We start from the raw sequence: 23,112 nt of genomic DNA, 5'->3' as shown, positions 1-23,112 counted from the left end.
CCAACAGCAAGAAGGTGATTTGGCAGTAGTAATACATGAGGATGCACCTGTCTTTCCTCGTTCTTTTTAGATTTTGTTATCACAGGGAAAAGAGTTTTTTCTAAACTGATTGATCGTTACTGAACAGGGAAAACAAAAGTATTGCAAAATGCAAGTATTAACTTACACATTTGTTTTGTTTTGAGCATATTTTAGAAGAGCCAGAGGCATGCCTTTTTAGTAAGCAGGCAGTTGGTGAAAACCCTCTAGGTATCAGAGAAGCCCTGTGCTATAATTTTCCTAGAATAATAATGTCAAACAAATGACAATAGAAAGCCTATAAAATTTGCAGCCAGCTGGGCAAATTCTCATGTGTGAACCACAGAAACTGTAAGTGCCCATATAAAATATTTTGTCTTGATCAGAGCTGCTCCAGTCTACTGCATCCCTTGCCAGAGTATCTGTAACCCCCTCACCTGCCAGCTGCAAATAGTGGCTCCATTGGGTGAACTCCGAGGAGCTCTAGCCCCAGTCTCAGAGCAGCATTAAGTGTGTGCTGCATTGGAAGTTTTGCCTAGGTAGTTAAATGTAGATCAATGATCCTTCTCAGCATGAATGTTAACAGGGTATTACATGGGAATCAGCATACATCAGAAATTATTATTAGTGCTTATTTTCAGATTCCCCCAAACAAGATGGAGAGGGCTTTTTTTAACCTGTCTTTTGTGAGTTAGTTATTTTGTCCTTGTGTACTTGGTATTCCGTTGTTTGCATAACAGTCTGGGCATTAAGTGTGGCTGTAATTCCTCCTCTTAATGGTTTCCACTTCTCATGACTCTTGCTTAGTTTCACCTAATCCTATCTCAAACAATGTGTTGATGAGCCAAGAAGGACTTGGGCTGAGCTGAGGACTGAACCAATGCTGAATATGGCTTTGAAGAAGAACAAATTATAATAATTCTTTGTGTCATCTGATCACTAGCTTGTACAACTTTGTTCAAGAAAGGCCATGTTCAGCATTGTGCCTCAAGGGTTCTATCTGTGTTTCAACTCCTTTTCTCTTTGACAGGGAGGTAAAAATGACTGTGTGTAATTTACGGTAAGTCTCTTGGTCGCGATGCAATATTCTTTGTTGAACTGGGTCTGTATGAGTCATTTATTGAGAAGCAAAATAGAACTACTGACAAAGTTTCATTACTTCTGACAAAAAGAGACTCAAGGCTACACACCATCTTGTTTCAGGGTGCTCCACACGTTACTCATTAGGTCCTTCTGGCTGACATGACATTTATGAATTCTTTCATCTTACAAAAAAATACTAAATGCTGTTCTATTTGACCATTTAATCATAGAATACTACATAAGCACTAGTGGTCTGGGCCATAGCTGTCCATTTTTGGAGTCCACGTAAGTTGTGCAGGGAGGCGGGAAGCTCACCTTGCCAGGCACTGGGGAGGTTTCTGGACCCCATCCTGGGCAGCCCCAGAAGGCCGTGCTCAGACTGAGGGCAGCAGCGGGAGCAGGCTGTAGGTAGGTCAGCTGCCCAGGCAGGACAGGCATGCTTCAGCTGTGGGACACTCCTGCTTAGACCACTGGTTGTGTCTCGTGTAATTGATCCGCAGTGTATGGTTGATACACACACTCCCTAGAATACTACCCCTTCATTTACCCCTTACCACTTGCAATAGTCTTCTAGCCCTGAATTGCAGGACACTGTGCAATTAGGAGCAAAAAGGCTGTTTCATTCTTTAGATAATCTGGGGAAAAACTGACCAAAGAACAGTGACCAAAAACTGCTTTTACACAGAAATTAAATAGGAGGCTAACAGCATTCAACTGTAGCACTGTGTTTTGAAGGAGCAGGAAGTGTAGACTGGAGCAAAAATTCAGGGCAGTGCCTAGGGGAAAGCTGCTGTATCTGATACAGATATAAATATGTACATGAAATCAACAGTGCTTCATTTAAGAATCAAGTCTGCATTTTTTAGTGATGCAGTGAATTTTTCACTGTAAAAGAAAAACACTCCACCTACCCAAGATATTTACATGTGTACACACTCAGAACAGTCAACTAAAATAAAAAAAGTTTAGCTGCCACAAATAGGTATATAATGGGAAGTTCTTAATTAACATCAGATTATCTTAAAGCAATAATGAATGTCTTGTTTATTTTTTATGTATTGGAATGGAAGGGATATTTTCTGAAGGCAATTAAGAGAAAGATGGTGCTTGCCTGATTCTTAAGGTAATATTCTCTTTTGCTGGGGTGATGTGGGTGCTGATTGAAGTACACGAGCGTTCCCACTAGAGGGGAGTCCACTCAGCCTGGGTTGTAGTGCATTTTGGGGTTTTTGTTGTTTTTTGTTTTGTTTTGGTTGTTTTTATTTTGGGTTTGTTTGTTTGTTTTGTTTCATTTTGGTTTTGTGGGTTTTTTTTGGAAGCTCAGCATGAGGAAAACCTCATGTAGTCCCACATCTTGTTTTAGTCCTTTATGTTGTGTATCTTATGGTGTCAGCAGTTACTTGTCTCTTACTTAGCTTAACTGTCCTTTATACAAGGAGGTGAAAATCCAAATGAAAGGACTAAGGCACTAGTGCACTGTTAAACACAGTAGTAACAAAGAATACAGAGAATGTTTCATTGTATCATCTGCAAGGTGAGGACAATTATTTATCACAGAAGTGGGGTGATCATTCTTGGAAAAGTAGAAGCAGCTTTATCAGCCCTGTTCAATAACATTCTTAATTAGAATTGTTATCTATCTTCACTCCAAACCATTTTACTGTCTCTGTGAGCCTTATGTTTCTAAGCATAAAAGAAAATATTTCTATCTGTGAAAGAGACTAAAGAGTGTTTTAAACTAGCTTAAATGTCTGTTTTACTCTTTGATGTCACAGTTTGTTCTTCCTCTCAGTTTCTTGGTGAAAATACGATTGAGTTTTGCACATGTGTTGGTCATTGTGTTAATTAATGTGTTTTGAAGCTGTGGCAGTTGGGAGCATTCTCTTGGCCCTGAGCAGGAGCTTCCTCAGCAGAGCCCAGGTGCTGACAATATGCCTGTGCTCTGCACTGGGGGTCCTGGCATGTGAGGTGGCCTCTCTGCAGATGAAGTGCAGTGCAGAGCCCAAACTAAAACTCTGCCTGGTCTGTGCTGGGTTGGTGCAGGGTTTCCATGCCATCCCATCCATGTTGCGCTTCTGCAGGACAGGGGACAGACAGCCCTGGACAGGGGCTGTCCACCCAGCTGGGACCCTTGGGAAGGAGAAGGAAGAGGAAGGGACAGCAGGGAAAGGGAAACAGAATGTACTGGAGCTGGCAAGGCTTCAGCATCTCTGATGGATTCAAGGAGGAAGTCAGAGAAGGACCCTGTAGCGCAAAGAAGGCTTCGTTTTTCTCTAATGAATCTCCACAATAGAAGCGTAGCACAGTAATGAGCATCCACTCTCTGCAACTACCTGAAAGGTACAACAACTGAGGGTGTACCCACGTGGGGATCAGCCTCTTCTCCCAGGCAGCAAGTGACAGGACAGAAGGATATAGCCTTAAGCTCTGCCAGAGGAAGCTCAAGTCGGACATCATGAAAAATTTCTTCACTGAAAGGGTGGTCAGGTATTGGAATGGGCTGCTCAGGGAGCTGGTGGAATCACTATTCCTGGAAGTCTTCAAGAAACAAACAGACATGGCACTTGTGTTCCATCAAAGGTTGGACTTGATGATCTTGGAGCTCTTTTCCAACCTTTATGATTCTACGATTAATGGGACTGGAGTAGCGTCTGGGATATATGACTACATAATACTAGATGGAGAAAACTGAGTAAGTTTGAAAAAGTTTTTGGGGTCTATCTAGTCGTGAAAACCAGATGCTGTACCAAAACAGTAAGCCTAGTGAAAATGAGCATTGACACTTCAGATGTGTACCACATTAACCCTAACCCTAACCCCTAACCAAGATGCTTCTGATAGTGGAATGACTTTTTTTCAGAAGCCACCTGAGCATCTGAGCAGGGCACTGTATTGTGACAAGCAGTCATACAGTTATTTCCAATCCAGTGGCTGATTATTCTTTCTGGCCCTGGGCAAGTCACTTAACCCTCTGTTTCTTCATCTGTAAAATATATTATGGATATTTATCAGTCTCACCAGGACTGATTGTTTAATATTTATAAAGTGCCTAAAGGATTAGAAGCTTAATATAAGGAGCTAATATGTATCATATCATTTTAGATTGATTTTATTTACTTGGATTTTTTTCCCTACCTCCTATTGAATGAGATGCTATTTTGTAGCCTCTTACTGTCATTCCTAATTAGCTGGACAGGTCACAATTGGGTAACTCCAGGTTCATTTTCTTCATTTATTCCTAGTTCCTATGAATACTTTATCTCCCTCCCACTTTTTTTTTCTCCTCCCTTTTTTAATTTAGAGATTAAGAAATACCATATGTTGCTAGATCATGACATAAATATATTTAAGTGCTCCCATCATTGTTAGTTTATCAGCCTTTCCATTATAAACCCTCTTGTTCAGGGGTTTATAACTCTGGCATTATAACATGCTTCAGGGTGAAACTTCACATTCATTTTTTCCCTTTTGATTTGCTTTAAATCCTTCACTCTTCTTAAGTTAAACTGGAGATTAGATGCATTAGTTATACTAGTTGTATAAATTATAATGCAGCAGTAGGCATTCTAAATACAATGTAAATCAGAGAAACAGAGAATTTCCTAGTTGTTAAACTGTGAGCCTGAGAGGAGAGATCTGGGATTCTTTCCATGAGTGTGTCCCTGGCTTGGCACATAACTACTAAAAAACTATTCAATCTCTTTCTGCCTCACTCTTCTCTCTCTATATTGGGATGATGACATTTCCGACTTCACTGGTGTATTGGGAAGCTTAATTAATTAGAATTCATAAAAGACCGAGATTCTCAGGTGAAAGGTGCCGAAGTGTGAAGCATTTTTAAGGAGTCTAATGAAAAATTGGTGTGCCTGCTTTCCTACGGCTGTTCCTGTTGTTGCAATGTAACGTGTATCAACTCTAGAGCTGGGCAGTTTGTGACAACCAGCAAGGGCTTTGCCACCAGTGTGGCAACCAGTGTGTGGCCAAAGCAAGGGCTTTCATCTGGAGCACCACTCAATGACCTGACAGCTTGTTTTTCTCAGACTTTCACACTCACTGTATCTCTCAGCCAGTTGGTCTCAGTCTTTGCCTGGGGAGCTTGTGTTCCCCAAATTCTAGTTTTCAAACAGTTGTCTCTTGCAAGACAGGACAGGAGCCCGCAGCCAACACCTTGGCTGCAGAGTTTCTCCTTGTTGCTGTTCCACTTGTGCTGGTGCAGAAGTACCCAGCCTGCTGAGAGGGTAACAGGAGGGAAAGAGGTCAGGGGTTTCCAGCTTTTTTTTTTTTTTTTTGCAGGGACTTACCATGGCAGATCATTGTGGTTGTGCTCAGGCAGCTTTTTGGCGTAGTCAAAATTCTGTATGGAGAAAAATGTTCCAGCTGTAGTACAGTAAATTCTGGGACACTGGCAGGTATTCTTTATGTCATTCAGGTGGAGAAACCTTGTTTGTGTCATGAGGGATACTCTCTAAGTTTCTTCACTCGAGGATTTCTATTGTCAGCTGTTAGTTTTGCACATCCTATCATGTGCAGGTTTCCTAGGGTTGATCCAGACTGACACCTTCTTTTACAGATCAATTCTTTGCCTGAACTGTGCTCAGGAGAGAGAGGTTCTTGGTGGTGGCTAAATTTGAAATTATCTTTCTCCTTATAATTTCAGGTTGAAGTCTTGGCCTCCGAGGATGCTACATTTGGACACAAGGTGTGTAGTTTGGTGCAGTTTTGTTATATAGGACCCAGCAATATGAATTGTCGGATGTGATGACATAGAAAATTACAATTTTCAACCTGAGAATTGAGGGTCCTGTGACTTACATCCATCAATTCAGAAACTTTCCCTTGTGTGTGATAATTTGAGAATGGCACACAAGTTGTCTTAATCCTTTTCTTGGTATAAAACCTGTGAGCAAGTTTTACTTGCAGAAACCCACGTGGACCCATGTAAGGTCGGCTTAGCAGTAGTTTTTAAGATTGGACTTGCCCAAACGCTGAGTTTATTCTTGTTCCATAGATTTGCAACTCAGAAATTGTACTTGTTGTCTGCTTGGCAGTCTGCTGAGTAAGTCACTTTGTTCAGGCCCTTTTTCACAGAGCATTTTGAGTAGGAAGTAGTGCATTGAACAGCTGCATCACCCTGTGTTCAATTGTAGATCAAGCGTGTGGCGGGCCGTGTGTGTTGGAGAGACGACTTCAGACCCACCCAGCTACATGGATGGGCTGTGTCCTACCTAGTGCTCAAGTTTCTTTGGCCAGTGAGCATTGTGGTGATGACCACTGTTTTAACTGAGCACTAATAGCAGATGATTTTAATCGGGGCAGATTGTGTGTAGGCTATAACCATTTAGCCCGGAAGAGTGGATGGGGAAGGGAAAATGGAGATTGTAGGAACAGTAGGCTAAATCATGACAATGAACAGTTTCCTGCTGCTGAAGGCCCATATGCTGTGATGCTACTGCAGGTGGAAAAATAGCAGTGCTGTTACTATTAAGGTAAAAAGGAAAAGCAAGAAAATATTGAATAAGTTCTCCAGGTTTTATTGGAATACAATAAGCAAAATTAACCAGCAGGGAAAAAAAAGCTTTAAAAGTACATAAATATTCATGATGCCAGAATTTACATTGTGTCTATATTGTACATTTTTATGTTGATATGTGATAAAGTGATTTCAATAAATTATTAGAAAACAAACAGAGCTACTCTGGTATTATTTGAAGTATATAATATATGGTAGTCTGCAGTATTTTCTGATTTTTATTTAATACCCAGCAAGCATACAGAATATTCATTGAATATTTAATAAACCTGGAGGGTCAGCTCTTGTGAGCTCATCTCCATAATCCTTCAGACTAGGTGGGTAAAAAGAAATATTACTGATGATTATTTTTGCCAGTCACTCTCAGAGCTAAAAAAAAGCACTGTGGAGGAGGCTTTTGAGTTTTTTTCATGGCTAGATTTACAAGGTGTTTTTATGTCTTGTCATCCTGATGGACATCCTTTGAAACTCCTTTTTATTACAAAAAGTTTTAAGAGTTTTCTGTTGCTAAGCTTCTGTTTTGCAGAACTGAATTCAGTTTGTTGCTAGCTCTGACCATCAATGTCCAGACTGCACAGCATCTTTTTTCCTAAGATTGGTCTTCAGAACCATCAGGATCTTTTAACCTCTCTTATAATAGTAGCTTTATGTTATATAGTGAACTAACTATGCCTAGGAATGTCATGTACTTTTTATCAATCAAAAAGAAAGCTAAATGTATCATCCAAAACTTGTTAATCCCAGAATTTATTTTTGCTGTCTATTTAGAGATGCTGCAAAAGCACTTTCTTCCCTTCTCTCCCTTGACATGCTTTCCTTACTGTCTGTCTCAATGACAAATAAATGCCAGTGTCTCTGTTACATTAACAGATGAGTTTGTGTGCCAGTAGGGAATGTGTATAGGCAAAATTTTTAAAATGAAAAATAGTTAATTTTATAAATTAGGAAGTAAGTTGATATGATAACACAGTTGGCCACCTAACAGTTGAGAAGGATGTAAGGTTAAAAATTTGCACCATGCAGTGATTTCCTTGGTACCTGCTTTTAGCCTGAATTTTCCTCCAGGGCTATTGTAGACTGTTGAGGGGAGCTATCTTTTTTGGGTTTGGGTGTAGAATATGTCTCAGCTTGAAACATTGTAGGGCCCCTCTGTATGCAGGAGCAGAAGCACAGTTTGCTGCAGGGGATGACTCTTCTTTTGACTGCATCCATTCCACCTATCCTTAGATGCCACTTAGTTTTAAGCTGTTGACAGGCTGTGTTGCCTGTAGATACATACAAGAATAGTGTCTTTTAAAAAAAGGATATTTGTAGACTGCTAAAAGAATGTACAATGTCATTTGTTATTCTTAAAATCTCCATGATCTCAGTCTCATGGTAAATATGCATACTGGCAGCAAATGGGACTGTTTCTCAGGAAAAGGTTCTGAATGAGACATCAGAACATTGTTCAGCTTCGCTGTAGTTATCATTGGCAAAGTGAAGACCTGGCTGATGTAGATCTGGCCCCTTGAATGGCTGAGTCTTGGATGATGATCATCATCCTCGTAAGTGTTTGTAGAAATCAGCTACAGGATGCTTTTGATACAAGTTATGCATATTGATTTAGACAAAATAATTCTTATTTTAGAAAATAAAATGAAAACAAAAGAAATCATGTCAAACTTTCAAAATACCCAGGGAAAAGGCACGTTGAAGTACCAAATCCTGTCTTTACTCCTTGAGCATGGAACAGGTGCAAATTGCGAACCATTAACAGCAGTCCTTAAAAATGTTTCCTCCTCCTCAACTTATTAATAAGTAAACAGTCTTCCCCAAACAAATGTAGGACATAAGGCATTTATTAGAGTAAAAATTACATTTATTATGAACTTCTTGTTTTCATTTTGTGCATATGTGAGACCAGTACTGTTTAAAAGGCCATAAAAATCTAAGCACATTTTTAATCAGTTTAAAAAAAAAAGTTGTTGTTTGATGATTATAAGTATGTCAAATAAGTACAGATTTGATTGCATTGCTGTCCAAAGCTTTCTTTTGGTTGACTAGAAGGAAGTAAACCCATTCAGCTTTCTGTGCAACTAATTTTACCAGGAGGAGCAAGCTGTTGGTGTGCTGTAACAGCTCTTTCAAAGATGGTACACATGGTGTTCAGTTCAGTTTACACATTTATTTGTGTGTGTGCTTGAATGCATGTTTGTTTTTAAAGAAAAAAAAACCTTCCAGCTTTTGACTGGTTCTTTTGTTTCAATATTTAGAAGGGTTGTGATATATGTGTGGTTATGCATGTAGAGATGTAGGGGGAATGACCACATAGCAAATCATGAGCAGCTGATAGGTGATCTGGGACAGGCTTAACAGTTAGGCCTGGTTTGTTCAAATTCTGATGAGAATAAACTTACATATATAATAAGTCCTTCAAAACCATAATTGCCAAGAAAGTAAGGGTAGAGTAAGAGCTCACTCTTACTCTATAGATGGAGTGATATCTGCCCAAGTCTGCAGTCAACACACAGGAATGTATTTCCAAGTTGGAAACTGTTTGAGTCCCATTAATCTTACTAAAGCCTAATGATGATTTGTAAAATACTAACAGTAGCAATTTATTTTGTGTTTATTTTAGCTGAGTAGGAAGTTAAATTTTAGCAGATGGGACCAGTGTTTGCAGATGGCAGAGAAAATAGGAGGAATACAAAGATGTGAAAAAGAAAGAGAGAAAAAAAAAAAGGTGCCCAGGGCAGAAGTAAAAGGTAAAATGTTTAACCATTTTGAATAATGCTCATTTAAAGACCAAGGCAACGAACAAATAAAAATAGTAGTGTGGGAGTTTTTTAAATCCTCCTAAGAGATTCAGATGCTCAATTTCCATTAGAACCTTTTTATCCCTGAGGTAGAATTGAAAATCTTAGTGTGAAAGGTTGGTTATTATGTAAAGATTTAACTCACATTTTATTGTTGAAGGAGCTGCATATTGGAATCAGTTGGAATTATGGTGTCAAATGCAGTAGCACACGCTTCATGCAGGCTGCAAAGGGTGTCTGTCCCTCTCTTGAGAACAGGATGCCTGACTTTTTAAATACCTGCGCTCGGTTTGCTCTCCCTCCCTTTCCCTAAAGCTTTTACTGTCAGCATCCGCCTGACCCAAATACTGTAGGTTAGGGAGGCTTCATTCAGTTAAGCCTGGTGAGATCACCTGGTGCATGTGTCCCAACCTGTCTGTGGAGCTGTGGAGCGCCATCAGCCGTGTTGGCAGCACTGGCCACAGAGCCCGCCCTCCGCAGCTAATGCCGAGGTGCAGTGATCCCAGCTTAGTGCTGCATTAATATAAATAAGTTTGTTAATGGCAGTCCAGCAGCTACATGTCAGAAGGCTCACAAGTTTGTGCAACAGGAAAAGAGACACTTCTGTTCCCACAGTGGGGGAGCTCCACCAAGAACAGGACTCTCTTATTTGCTAGCGAGCTTTAATCCTTCCATTGTGTGTCGTTTTAAGCTGTGTTGTGATGTAATTGGCTTAATCATTACTATTATGTTGCTTTGCACAAGTTAAGATTGTAATTTGACATATGGAAATAAATTGCAACTGGATTAGTGATTTGCAGGTGTCATTTAAAAATGGGGCAGGGAAGAAAGCCTTTCATATTTTGCAAGTGGCATGTTTGCTTATGTACAGAGGCAGAATTAACCACACAACTACATCTCACACTGGTTTGAAGCAGGAGAGAGCTTCACCTGTTCTTTTCTGGGACTGTGTGCTGCTGGGGTTGAGGAAAAAGAATCTAATTCCCGATGGATGTGTTCACTGTAGGAGTGATTTTATGTTTCCTTTGCGGAAGACAAATACAGGAGTAAAGCTTTCTCTTTGATCGAGAAATCAGCATAATGGAGAGACAGCTCTATTAAAGAAATACAGCAAGGGTGGTATTTCTGATGTGGATGTGTCTGTATGGTGGAGCTTCCAGCATTGTTCGTGGAACTAGCCGTATTTTTTGTTTTATGACACATTATAAAGTGATGACCTTGTCTCCATAATTTAGTAACTCTGTAAGTTGTTTAGAGAGTCTATTCCTAAGTCTTTTAAAGTATGTGCTGCTGGATTGCATTTTTAAAGTGTTCTTTCTCTGATATAGGATACATGTTTTAAGAATCAAATATGCTCAGGACTAAAATACTTTTCCGCTCAAACATACTACTTTTACTCGAGTTTATTAAGGTGTCTTTTGGGTTGCTTTGGTGGGGGAGTGTTGGGCAGAGTGGGGAGGTTCATACTTTTAGGGGAGGGGTTTTGCTTTCCTCCACCTTGTAGATGCTGCATTATTGCAACAATCAGCACATCTTGGTGCATCTTCTGTAGTCTACTTATTTTCATATCCCAGATAACAGAAGTTCAAATCCCGAGGGTAAATTGAGCTACACAGTGTAGCTATGTGTCAGCTTCCTGGTTTGAAGCATAGGACATCAAAGGGAATACATTTGGTGGCTGACTCTGAGTTATGACTGTGCAAACCTAGAAAGAAACTGTTGTTCTTGCAATATCTGTAACAGAACCCTTGAGCTATGAGAGGGAGATGGCAGGAGATAAAATTGAGAGACATGTTCACAAGAGACGTTTTTCTCTTTTTTTTTTTTTTTTAATGTATTAGTTTGATTGCAATAAAATAATACTTCTTGGAAAGAAAAAGAAAATAACCAATTGAAAGAGAAGAAGAAGTAGACATAAAAAATTGTTCTCTTCTAATGCTTGCCTTATTTAAGACAGCTTTCTTTTGTTGAAAACTGTAAGCAGCCTTTGCTCCTGCCATCTGGCGGTTGCTAATAACAGTTGCATCTTCAAAGCCAAATTAAATTGTTTTAAAGCCAATTAATCCTTTTCAGAAGAGAATATTTTCAAGGGTCAGAATTATCTCTGTCTTGATGTGTTGACACTTGGATTGTCTGTGTGTGCTTAGTATATGGGAAAATATAGAGAAATGAGTCCTCATTTACATCTGTCTTTGCGCTGTTGACTTAGCTAGGAACCTGGGAGTTGTAAATAAGTTTTCGGGTTTGTTTTAGCTTAGAAAAAATAGATCCTCATATTAACCTCCTCATATTAACAGTAAATTCTGTTTTGCTACTCATAGGAGAGTTAGGATTGCATGTCTCCCCAGTTCTGTTTTTCATTTCTTTGTGGACTTGTTTCACCTGAGGTGTTCAGATGACTAAAAGGATTTTCCAACCTCTTTTCTTTGACTCACTGTTAAAGTTGTGTTTTGGGGTTGCTGAAGTCTCCTGAGTGCCCTCCGTACTGGATGTTTTCAAAGAGTAGAGAATGGCATTATAGCAGGGAACAAGGTGCTCTTTTTGTATTTTTAGGGACCCCTTACAGATGTATCAAAGTGTTTTAAAGTACTTATAACTAAGTAGCAGAAACACGAACGGGTTTCTTTCTGAACAACCTGTGCATATCACTGCTATGCTATTTGTGACAGTCAAAAAAAACCATAAAACCAAGAAACTGTGATCATGTTTTACAAATTTCATCTCCTTAACCAATAGTTCTTAATGTCTAGTAAGTTTAGTCTCAATAAATACCTCTGTGGTTTGTGGGGTTTTTTCCCCCAATTAGTTTTATAGTAATTAAGAGATAGACCAAGAGATTTATGGCCATAAGTTCCTTTCCATCCATCATACAGTCCTAATTGTGGTCCAGCTTTGTCCGGAGAGTTGCATGCAGTAGAGGAGTGTATCTAACCACCTTGAGTATGGAGGGTGATTCCAAACAACACCCACTTGTGGAGCTTTGTCCCACTTCCCATATGAAGAAGATTTTAAAGCTCCCTGGGAGGATGGAAAAAAGTGCAGGCTTCTTGGAGATTGTGATGCCTCCTTGTGCCGTGGAGGTGGGTCTGGACAATTCCATAGCAATCCTGCATGAAGAAGAAAAGACAAAATGATACACAGAATAGGAGGAAAAAAGCTATGTTAGCTGAGAAGACCCACTTGTCAGAAAGTCCAGCTCATCTGGATAAATAACATAATAAGAGTTGGTTCTCTCCTCCTTGTGCCCCATGCCCACACTACTGTGGTCTCTGAAAAGACAAGGCAAGGTGAGGCATTTGGGAGGGCCTGTCTCCTGTGGCAATGTCCCTGTGTGTGTACAGCATGTCAGACTTTCTTGGATATTTCCTTTTTTCTGCCAGTGATCCAAGCTAGCCATAAATACATGTTTAATGTTCCTTTTCAGCATGAAGCATCTCATGGTGCTTGCAGAATAAATACTGATGGCCTCAGGGTTAGGCTTAGGCAGTTTACATGGGTATGTGGTAACATTTATTTTACAAAGCTCCCAAGTACTCTGTGGCAAGCTGGAGTGAGCACAGATGGTAAACGTGCCTTCCTCAGCACCCTTGAACATCGTTGGCCTGTGGTTGGCCCCGTGCCCTGCAACCAGCTGGGATTAATGCTAAGAAAATGTAAACTGCTGTCTTTCTTCCTACATCATCTTTATTTTGGACATAAATAAATGTGATTAACAGCCTTCCTCTCCAGTACTGCGCAGTTTAGGTTATCAAGGTGTGGATGTGGCCACATTTTGGATTTTGATATAAATTTAAAGCTCCCATTGCCTTTCTGAGAGTACCAGTGTGGAGGTTTCAGAAGATGTGTATGCAATTCAAAGCAACTGTTAAGTATTTGCTCAGGTGATGTCTGTAAGTAAGAATCATGGAATGGTTTGGGTTGGAAGGAACTTTAAAGATCATCTAGTTTCAACCCTCCTGTCATGGACAGAATACCTTTCAATTACATGAGGTTGCTCAGAGTTCCATCCAAGCTGGCCTTGAACACCTCCAGGAATGGGGTACCCACAGTCTGGGCAATTTGTTCTAATGCTTCATGACCCTCACAGTAAAGGCTTGGCAACTAAGTTTGCTTTTCTGATTGATAAGTATCCCTCTTTGGGTGGTCCTATGCCCATTTAGATTGCCACTATACTAAAATGAACTTCTGCAACGTTGAACCATCCAGCTTTTGTGGTGGCACCAGCAGCAGCAGCAATCCATCTTTCCCCTTGCTGCTTTTATGAAGAGGCAGTCTGTAGTATGGTTTTTCCCTTTCCAGACTTCATAAAAATGTCAGAAGAAGGCAAAATTTGGTACTGCTTTCATGGTGGGAATATGCATCTCCTCAAAGGTTTGAACCCACCATTTAACACCAGTCACTACATCACAGCGACTTAAGTTTCTACCAGAGAAAAAGAATTTATTTTCTCAGTCTTCCTTCTGTTACTCATTAAATTTTAACTGGTGGGTGCACTCAGGCAGCCTGAGTCTGGTGTGCCTGAGCTGTCTGGCTGGGTGTGCTGCTCAGCATCCTCCCTCGCTCAGCTGCCTCCTGTTGACATGTAAACGGGGGTGATGCTTGCCGGATCAGGCGGGTCCTTTACAGTTCCGTGTGGCCCCTTTGATTTACACTGCTGATTTGAACTTGGAGGGAGTATCAGATTTACTAAGTCATCTAACAATCAGAATACAAAGTTTGCTTGTAAATACCTGCACATTTTAAATAAATGTTGAGGCAGGTGGTCTCTTTGTTTAGGGGTGGGAAGAGAGCAGTTCAGAATATTTGCAAATAGTTTGCTGTTTCTCCTTGATGGGGTGAGCAAGTTAGACCAGATTTCTTTTTCTTCTGTAAATTCTACCTGATTGTACAACTGGTGGGACCAGAACCGTGCCCTCCAGCAACCAACACCACCTTGCTACAGAAAGCATGCTCCCATTCAGATTGGGACTTAAAACAACAAAACCCCCACAAGTATTTATTTTTTAATAAAGCTACTGTTAATGTGTTTGCGTTTTGGTTTTTTTTTTTTTTATAGCATACTTTTTTAGCAGCATGAAATACAGATATAGAAAAAGATTCAGATTTCTGCTATGTGGCTGCTTCCCCTGATTTCAGAATTGGCGTGTTAAAACTAATGCTAGGTATGAGGAATGGGAGTTGCAGAGAGGAGCATGAGAAAGTTATTGGGTAGACAGATGTGATTTAGGTTTTCATTTCCCCTGTTTTTTTCCCTGAGACAAGGACAGGTGTGTATCATCGTTCAGAGCTGTGCTTTGCTGGGAAAAGTGCTGTTGTTGTGTTGCAGATTCCAAGAGGAAAAAACAATGACAATAATGCAGAATCTGGGGCTTTTTACTGAACATGTATTTCTTTTAGAGAAGATATAATTTTTTAACTCTGAAGGTTCAATTACTTGACTTTGCTTTTTAAGAATTTCTTCTTGTGAGAAGGAGTTTTCTAGTGAATTGGGATATTGACAGATAATTTTATTAGATTAGGATGACACTGGGAAATCTTGTTTTTCTAGGTCATTCCTTTGATTTTCTTGAACAGTTAATTATACAGTGCTTTCATATTTTTTATATAGGAGGATCAAGATTACAGAGAATTTTGGCATGATATTCATATTGTTGCAATGCTTTACATTGTTTTGTACTATACACATGTGAACTATTGTGACAGATTTCCAGTGTAACAATCATTTTGTTTGTTTTAGGATTTCACTACTAAATTCTTGCTACTACATGAGATAGACAGCAGATGAATTTACAGTCTCTTTACTAAAACTTGCCTTACCATTTTAATCTGAAGCAAAATAAGCATTATTTGTACCGTTCAATTTAACGTGGCTGTTTTCATTCCATCATCCAGTTCCACCCCCCACTTATCAAGATCTGTTTGAATCTCCCTGACTCTCCTGTGAAACTTCCTCACAGTGCTATTCCTTGTGTCAGAGCTGATGGACTGAGTGCCTTGTACATGTAATCTATATCTAGGGTGGCTTTACCACTTCATTCCCTGGGCAAGGGCTGTGCTCCGATGGAGGGATGTATACCTTAAAATCATCTGTGGGAAGAGCAGTTAGAATACAAGCTAATTTAAAAATTAATAAATGTATTTTAAGAAATGAGTTAACTGCTGTTTGTGAAGGAAAGTAATGAAGTGAATCATGTGGAACTGGTTTTTGTTGCATTGAAGTAACTAAATACCATTATAGCATATATGATTCTGCAAAAGTTTTACAGTACTGTAGGTATGTAGGCTGTTTATATGCTTATTAACTTGTAGGTTTGTTTAGCCATGCTGTGTGCAGAATGCTGCCAAGGTCAAAATTGTTCAGATTCCCCAAGTACCACTGAGGGAAGGAATTACGTTGGGTAAAGCATTGGGGTTTTTTATTTTTATTTAGGTAACCTCTTTTATTTTCTTTTTTTTGTTTGTTTGGTTTAGTGGGGTTTTTTTTTGGTTTGGTTTTTTTTTTTGGGGGGGTTGGGTTTTTTTTTTTGTTTCTTTTTTTTTTTTTACCAGCAGTACTGTGGAAAAGGATCCTGAAGGAGAAATTGGGGGATGCTGGGTTTGGAAACAGCATGGAATTAAGGAAATAGGATTAGAACTTCAGTCTTTGGTGGAGCAAATGTTGAAGGTGATTACAATACTCTTAGGATCCGGTGTGTTGTCTGGCTTAGTTATAGAGAGGTTTGAAAAGTGAGAAGGAGAAGTTCAAACTTGATACAGTGAGCAAGGGAAAGCTAATGGAGCACATTAAAAATGCAAGCTGACCTAGATATTCTGTTGAATGGTGCCATGTGGTGTGCAGCTTTATATGGCAGGCTGCAGCGCCTTGTTGACCAGAATAAAAGCTAAAAAAGCTGGTGATAATACCACATTGTTTACAAGTTGAAAGAAAAGATAGAACAATTGGACTGTCCTGTTCTATTTCATAGGTGACGTCAAGAAAAACAACAATTTTTCAACATAAAAGCAGCTATTGATTTATGTTAAATGTATACATGTATTTTCAAAAAAAACCTACAGAAATCACTTTTGAGGAATGGTCAAGGTGCATGTCTCATTTCCACAAGTGTGTCTGCTTTCTGCTCTCCTGTTAAAGCTGCATATACACAGAACCCTGGAAGAGGGAAGAAAAGTTGATACTATTCTAGGAGTTAGTTGATCAGAGCCAAATTTTTTCTCTTTGGAATACGATGATATTCCAAAGAGTGGAAAAGGGTGGCAAAATCCAGCCATTAATTTTATGGTACTTTACTTCCAGATTAACTTTGAAGAAGTGTTTTAAGAGATGTGAAAGTATCAGAAAATGTTAATATGATATTATTTTTCAGATAATATCTGAAATACTAAAATAACTTTTAGCTGCTGTTTGAAACTTGATGGTAAGTTATTCATTTTGGTACTGAGACAATTTGAACTTGGAATTATTATCTTACTTATAAATACCAAAAAAGCTTACAGAAGAAATATTGACATCCCTCTCCACCTATCTCCTGCCCCATCCTCCTGCCTTGCATCTGCCTTAGCTCTCCTTGAACTGTGTAGATGCAGGCATATATGATTGGTAAATTATATATTTTTATAGGACTAGGTGGTTTGAAATTGATTTTTTTTTCCTAGGGCTGTATGTTATAATGCATTTTCAGTTGGTAGAATAATAATAAAAAAGGCTGGCATGTACCTGTGATGCATTTGATTCCACCCTGCAGTGACTCATTGTGGATCTCTTACAGCTAAGTGCTTGTTCCTTGTGATCAGAGGAAAATGCTACACACCTTCTGCTTCGTGCCTATTAAACTCAAGTTTCTATTGTAGGCAGCATTACACAGCTATCTTTGAGAATTAAAGGGAGGAAAAATATGAAGAACAGTAAGTGAAGTGAAAATTCAAAAAGCCACTTTGTTCGCCCTCAGCCCTAATTCTGATTCTTAATGCATTCCTGTTCTCATGCTTGCTTCTTCCAAATTTACAAATTTTTATTTTATTCAGAGCCCCGGCCTTTGGTATTGTGTTGAAATTAATGACCTTAATGGCATTTGCTCTTTTCTGTCTCCTGGAACCTAAATGATGGATACCAATCTTTTAAATCCTGTTATGTTAAATATAAATACAGTTCCTTTATCCAGACCAGTATTCTTAGTTGAAGAAGGGATTGTTTTCTCCAGTTCGGTTATCATTTTTCCCCATCACCTTTTTCATTCCCTGAGGGACTGGTCTGGGGAACAAAGTGTCCGTGTTCCTGGGAACAGAAATAGATTGTTCCATTCATAATTTAGTGATCTATTTCTGTTTGGCAAAGTTAAGCACATGCTTAACTTCAGGTCTGTGATTAAATCTCACTGACTCCAGTATGACTTAAATGCTTCTCAAAACTGTGACTTTTATTCCTATTTCACCATCACATCATTCCTTCAGTCTCATTACTCTTTTTTCCCCTTTTTTCTTCCCCCCTCCTCTGCCATGCTGCAAGTTGACTGTGCTTAGTGTCAGCAGTTTATGTTCTGCATGTTTAATGAAGGCTACGGCTCAGCTCAGTATAGCCCTTCCCCTTACGCTAACAGAATTTTGATAAATGAGATTTCCTCGTGTGGAGAGCCAAGAAGAGGCTTTGATGGGAAAAGGCAGGGCATGAAATCAGCAGGTGTCAGGGTGTGCAAATCACAGGCGTTTTAAACCAAAACCAAAATAAAGTAGTTGTTATGACGAACTGTCTTCAAAATGTGTAGCTTCCTATGAAGCACAAAAAGGATTTAACAATACACCATCAAAACAAAAGTAGATTTGGAAAGCAGTAATCTGAACCAATGTGTTCCTATCTTCCTTCTTGCTCTGTATTCCCTGTGCCTACCACCTCAATTGTCAAAGTATGCTATATATAGGCAATTGGATTACAATAATTATTGCTGAGTTTAGCACGTGGAAATGTGTTTCAGTTGTGGTTTATATCCTGTGTTGATCCAAACCAGGAGAAAAATCTATTTTATGCCCATTCAGGTTATTGACTGCAATAGAGGGAACTAGCGGTAGATAAAAAGAAAGTGCCAGCAGATATTGGAAAAATCTTTTCAACTAAGGTGCACTTCTATGATCCTTTCTCCTTTCCTGTTTATATGTTCATTTTTCTGATACTGCTCACTGCATTCTCCCCTCCCACCTCTATCCCACATTTCCAGTCTTTCTTCCTCATGCAGATTTAGCTTGTTCAGTGATCGATTTCCTATTCAGATTGTATTGCTGTGTAATTTTTAAAAAATGGTTTTGTGTGCTAGCATGTGCCAGTGAGGTATTGGATTGTTGAAATAACATCAAATTCTTCACTGAAGATTATAATCTGACATAAATGATTCAAGGGCAGTAATGGATCCTCCGTACCTAAAACTGGAGCTATTTTATTACCTTAACTAACATTTCATAGAAGTTTCTGCAGCTGTAGTGGATTAGCAGTGGGTTGTTTTCATTGGAGAGATGAAGAGAAAGGACAGTTGGTATGGTTATAGTAATTAATAAATAACATAGTTAATTACTCTGCTGGCTCTCCACTGTGTTCAGAGATTAATTTAAATCAATTTGCACTTGCTTCTATTAAAATACTCAAAACTGGTTTTTATACATGCATGTGGAAATATGAAGTTTATATAGACAAAGCTGTGTATTTAAATATACATATAAAATTTTATTTCTTATGTATCTATGTTTAGTTACGTAGGCTTCTTCCCCTTTTTTTGGCAGGATTTTTGCATGGCTTCAAAAGAGATAATTGCTGATCTTGTAATTTTTTCTTAAGTTGATTCATATCATACCTGGCCACTAAGTCTTCCTGATGTCTGCAAAAAGTTTCTCAGGATTTTCTGCTCGCCTCCAATTGCTCTCCTTCCCTGCTGTCAGTCAGGTGCTGCTGGGGCCTTCCACAGCTGGGAGAAGCTCGGTGTGACTGCAGCACTCCTCCCTGCAGCAAACCAGTACCAACCCCAGGTACTCCAGCTCTTTCTGGGCCATCGTTTTGTGCATTTCATGTTGGTGCCAAAATGGAAGTCACAAGTTTAAAGTCAAAATACACGAACAGAGAATTGTGTGGATCACATTATCATCAGGCATTTGTGTGTACACACACACACACACACACATATTGTGGCACAGTCCCAGCTGCTGGTAGGGATGTGCAGAACTATTTGGTTTGTAAATTACTTAGTCCACCACTCTTCCATTGGCTTTACCAGGGAGTCAGCATTATTTGAACTAGTGGGCTCTCAAGATTTGTTTCAGACACCTTTTTCTCACACCAAGTGAGAGTTGGGCTAAAAATAATCTTGGATAGGACTGTGCAGAGAATCAAGTTGGTACTCCATGGCCCAGAAGGAGAGCAGTGTGGGGCAGATCATAAAGTCTTTTTTGCAGTAATTTCTAAAATACTGGATTATCTTCTGAAATAATTAAAAGTAATTAAAAACAACACCTTATATGACAGCACCTAGTTCTTTTTTTCCTGCTGCATCTATTGCTGCAGTTTCTTCTTGTTGATCTTTACTGTGAATATACATTTTGCCAAAGAGCATTGCTCACTAAGGTTTGGAGTTTATAATATTTTACAGTGAGTTAAAGTAATTATATCTAAACTATGACAGTGTAATTTAGAGATTGCATTCCATACATACCCCCTTTTATCAAGTTCTGGCATCCTTCTGCTAAATCTGATGAGATATACATTTCAAATCCCAAATGTGCACACACTTAAAAACCAGCCCTACTGAGAATGCCTGTTGTTTCATGGTATTGGCCAGGACATCAGTGCCTTACCTTTACATCGCCACTGTGCAAATAGTGCTGTGCTAGACTGCAGCAGGAACCTCGCTCCTGGGGGAGCTGGCCTGGCCTGTCACACCCTGTGCTCTGTGGGTGGCTGCCACAGACCTGGGGGGGCCAGTGCCACCCTGGGCTGGATGCTCCTGCTTAACCATAAATATCTCAAGAGCCCTCAATTAGAGGTCTTCCCAAAACGCAGAGTTGTGTGGAGCCTAAAGTCTACCCAGAGCTAGCTGCCCTGGTGTACAAAATCTGAAATGAACTTCCAGTGAGGCCCAGATGATTGCTGTGCTTCAGCAGAGGAGAAGAATCTGCCTTCTCACTTTGCTACTGGCACATCTTTAAGGTGTGCGGGGAAAAAATAAGGCCTGTCAGGGCTGGATAAATTTCCAGATCCTTTTCCGGTAGAATTGTCTCTTCTTATTTTAGTCTTGCACTTCCAATTTTGCTCTGCAAAGTTATTTGAGTTCAGCATGTTCTAATTTAAAAGTGAAAGATGGTTTTTGCTACACTCAAATGCATGCAACCATTGCACTGTGGTCTCCTTGCATACTTCAGCAAGCCTGGAATGTCTCACTCCAGGGCTTACTTCCCTCAAGGCTCATCTCTCTGTGTTTTGATAAAGAGATGAAAGGTGCAGAAAAGGGCCGGTATTGATTGGAAGTTCATTGTCTTGATCTTTGATTTATCCCCTTATCTAGATGTAGAATATCTTACACTTAAATATTTTAGTAACTTAGGGGGAAGAACTGTGAAGTAATATGTTTTTCTAAATTTAATTTTCAAAATGCCAACAAGCTCAGTACATTCTGGGACATGTAACCTCAAAGCGCAGAGAGTCTGAGTGAGCTACTCGACTATGTAAATTGATTAAACACCCATCGGTAGATTGAAGTGTACATATTTGCATATGTACACTTGTATATGACACTTGGTCTAGAAGAGAACGGATTTGCTTTGCTGGAAAGATGTTCAGTAAAAGTGAATATAACCATTTTGACATCTAGGGTAATCAGTTTAAGAGCAGGTTGCCTTGTTTCTGTAATTGGTTTTGCCCCCTTGTCATTTTAGTATTTAAAAAAAATTAGGCAAGAGGCCCCAAATAACAGGAAATAATGCTCACATGCAATGTTATCTGTTATTATTTCAAAGTTATGGCTCCCTGCTGCACAGCAAAGTTTGTGCTAGGAGGTGTAAGTGGAAAAGCTAGGTTCGGTTTCTGTCAATTTTGAGATTCCTTAATGCATACACTCTGAATTTTTGTGTGCTTGTTGAGAACATCTTGCAAAGGGGCTTATGTACGTATGAAGTTCTGACTGCGTATCTGTAGAGCTGTACGTGCTCAATTGGAAGTAATAAAATCAAAGATTTTCTATACCTTGGGTCCATTTTGTGCATACTCTAGCAGCATGGATAGCAGTAACAGTTAACTCTTTGGTGAAAATAAAATAAGCCTGAGATTGTCGCTGTAGATTGTTCTCAGCTCTGCTTGTTGCTTATGTGTCACTGCTGAGCTATAAGAAAGAGCATAATAAATTTAAGAGGAGTATTGCGGGTGCCAGTCTTCATTTTCAAAAGGGCTGCACAAACGTCTGGTGCTCAGCTCCTCCGTCCCAGAGGTGGCATCTGCCATAGCTGAGCAAAGGGGAAGCGTTCCCTTTTTCATTGTGTAACAATGGAAAGACAGTTTTTTAAAATGAATTTTGAAAGTTAGTTGCACATTGAATTATTCAAAATTGCAGTATAGTATTTCTGGATTTCAGAATGCTTTATAATAATTCATATGTACGTTTCTGTGGTAAATTGATATGAAGGAATTATTTGTAAAGGGATTGCAAATGGTTTCTATTCTTACATACGTATGATCTTGCAAATCAGAAAGGAAGCAATATTTTAAAACTAGTTGTTTTAAAGTGCATATATGTTAGCATTTTCATTCTGTAGTTGGATCTTGTCATTCCAGACTTAAAAAGGCTTTTTAGTACCTGGAACCAGTCTGTGAGGAAATTATAAGATAGATGATGTGATGAGCAGATGTCTAATTCCAAAATACTGTTTGGACATTATCCAGGTTTTGGAATATTTTTCAGGGAGAGAGTCATAAGCAGTTTTAATAATTAATTTAGAGAAAGCACTTTTTGCAACCATTTGCTGAATGCAGTTACTTTATTAATTTATCTCATTTCTTTAACATTATTTATAGAAGAAAACCATGACATTTTACTAACCTGTCTTTAGGATGATGTAAGTTATTTAATAATGTGGATTTGAAAGTCCTAGATAACCAAAGATTATATCATTTCCTTGATATTGTACATATACTAAGAAATGTAATAAGCACATGTGCCTGCTTTCATTCATGCACACAGAGCAAGGGAATGAGAACAGCTATGCATGGAGCTGATTACTTCCCATATATTTTGACTTAATTTTTGCGATAAGGGAGCTCTAATGCCGTTTTTGAGACTATGTATGTTTTTCTTACAATCCTCCAAGCAGTAACTAAAATGCAGAGTATTATACTCTGTAATAAGAACTCAACTGTATTTTCTCTTGAATGGAAAATGCTGTTCCTTTGGAGACACTTGTATCCCTATCGCATAGGTGTGGTTATGCTGAAAGATCCATGGAAAAAATAAGGCATCATTCCTGATAGTGGTAGAATCCAGGTAGTGTAGGAAGTATTTTACATTAAAAGAGGTTCCTAAATTTCAGATTTAAGGATTTTGTGTCTGGGACATAATCCATCTTTTCCTCACTATGCTCACACTCCCCAGGAAAAAATAGGGAAATGGGAAAACAACATTCTAGGGAAGGCAATTATCCTCTCAGCTTTATCTTCATACTCCT

The 23,112-nt window shown here is 39.1% G+C and overlaps 1 protein-coding gene across 4 annotated transcripts in view; it reads left to right on the top strand.

The window, feature by feature from the left end:
• The window catches only part of ARID1B (AT-rich interaction domain 1B), a 325,159-nt gene that overhangs the window by 175,351 nt on the left and 126,696 nt on the right, over window positions 1–23,112 (top strand). For 2 of the 4 annotated variants that reach the window (XM_066546938.1, XM_066546935.1), the window contains exon 5: window positions 5,759–5,800. The exons of the other annotated variants lie outside the window; for them this stretch is intronic. In XM_066546938.1, the coding sequence (XP_066403035.1) occupies window positions 5,759–5,800 (42 nt within the window). The remainder of the gene's footprint in view (window positions 1–5,758; window positions 5,801–23,112) is intronic. 4 annotated transcript variants of the gene reach the window in all.

This window comes from Molothrus aeneus, chromosome 3, assembly GCF_037042795.1.
Source record: "Molothrus aeneus isolate 106 chromosome 3, BPBGC_Maene_1.0, whole genome shotgun sequence".
NCBI lineage: Eukaryota > Metazoa > Chordata > Aves > Passeriformes > Icteridae > Molothrus > Molothrus aeneus.
This window is presented reverse-complemented; position numbering and strand designations above follow the sequence as displayed.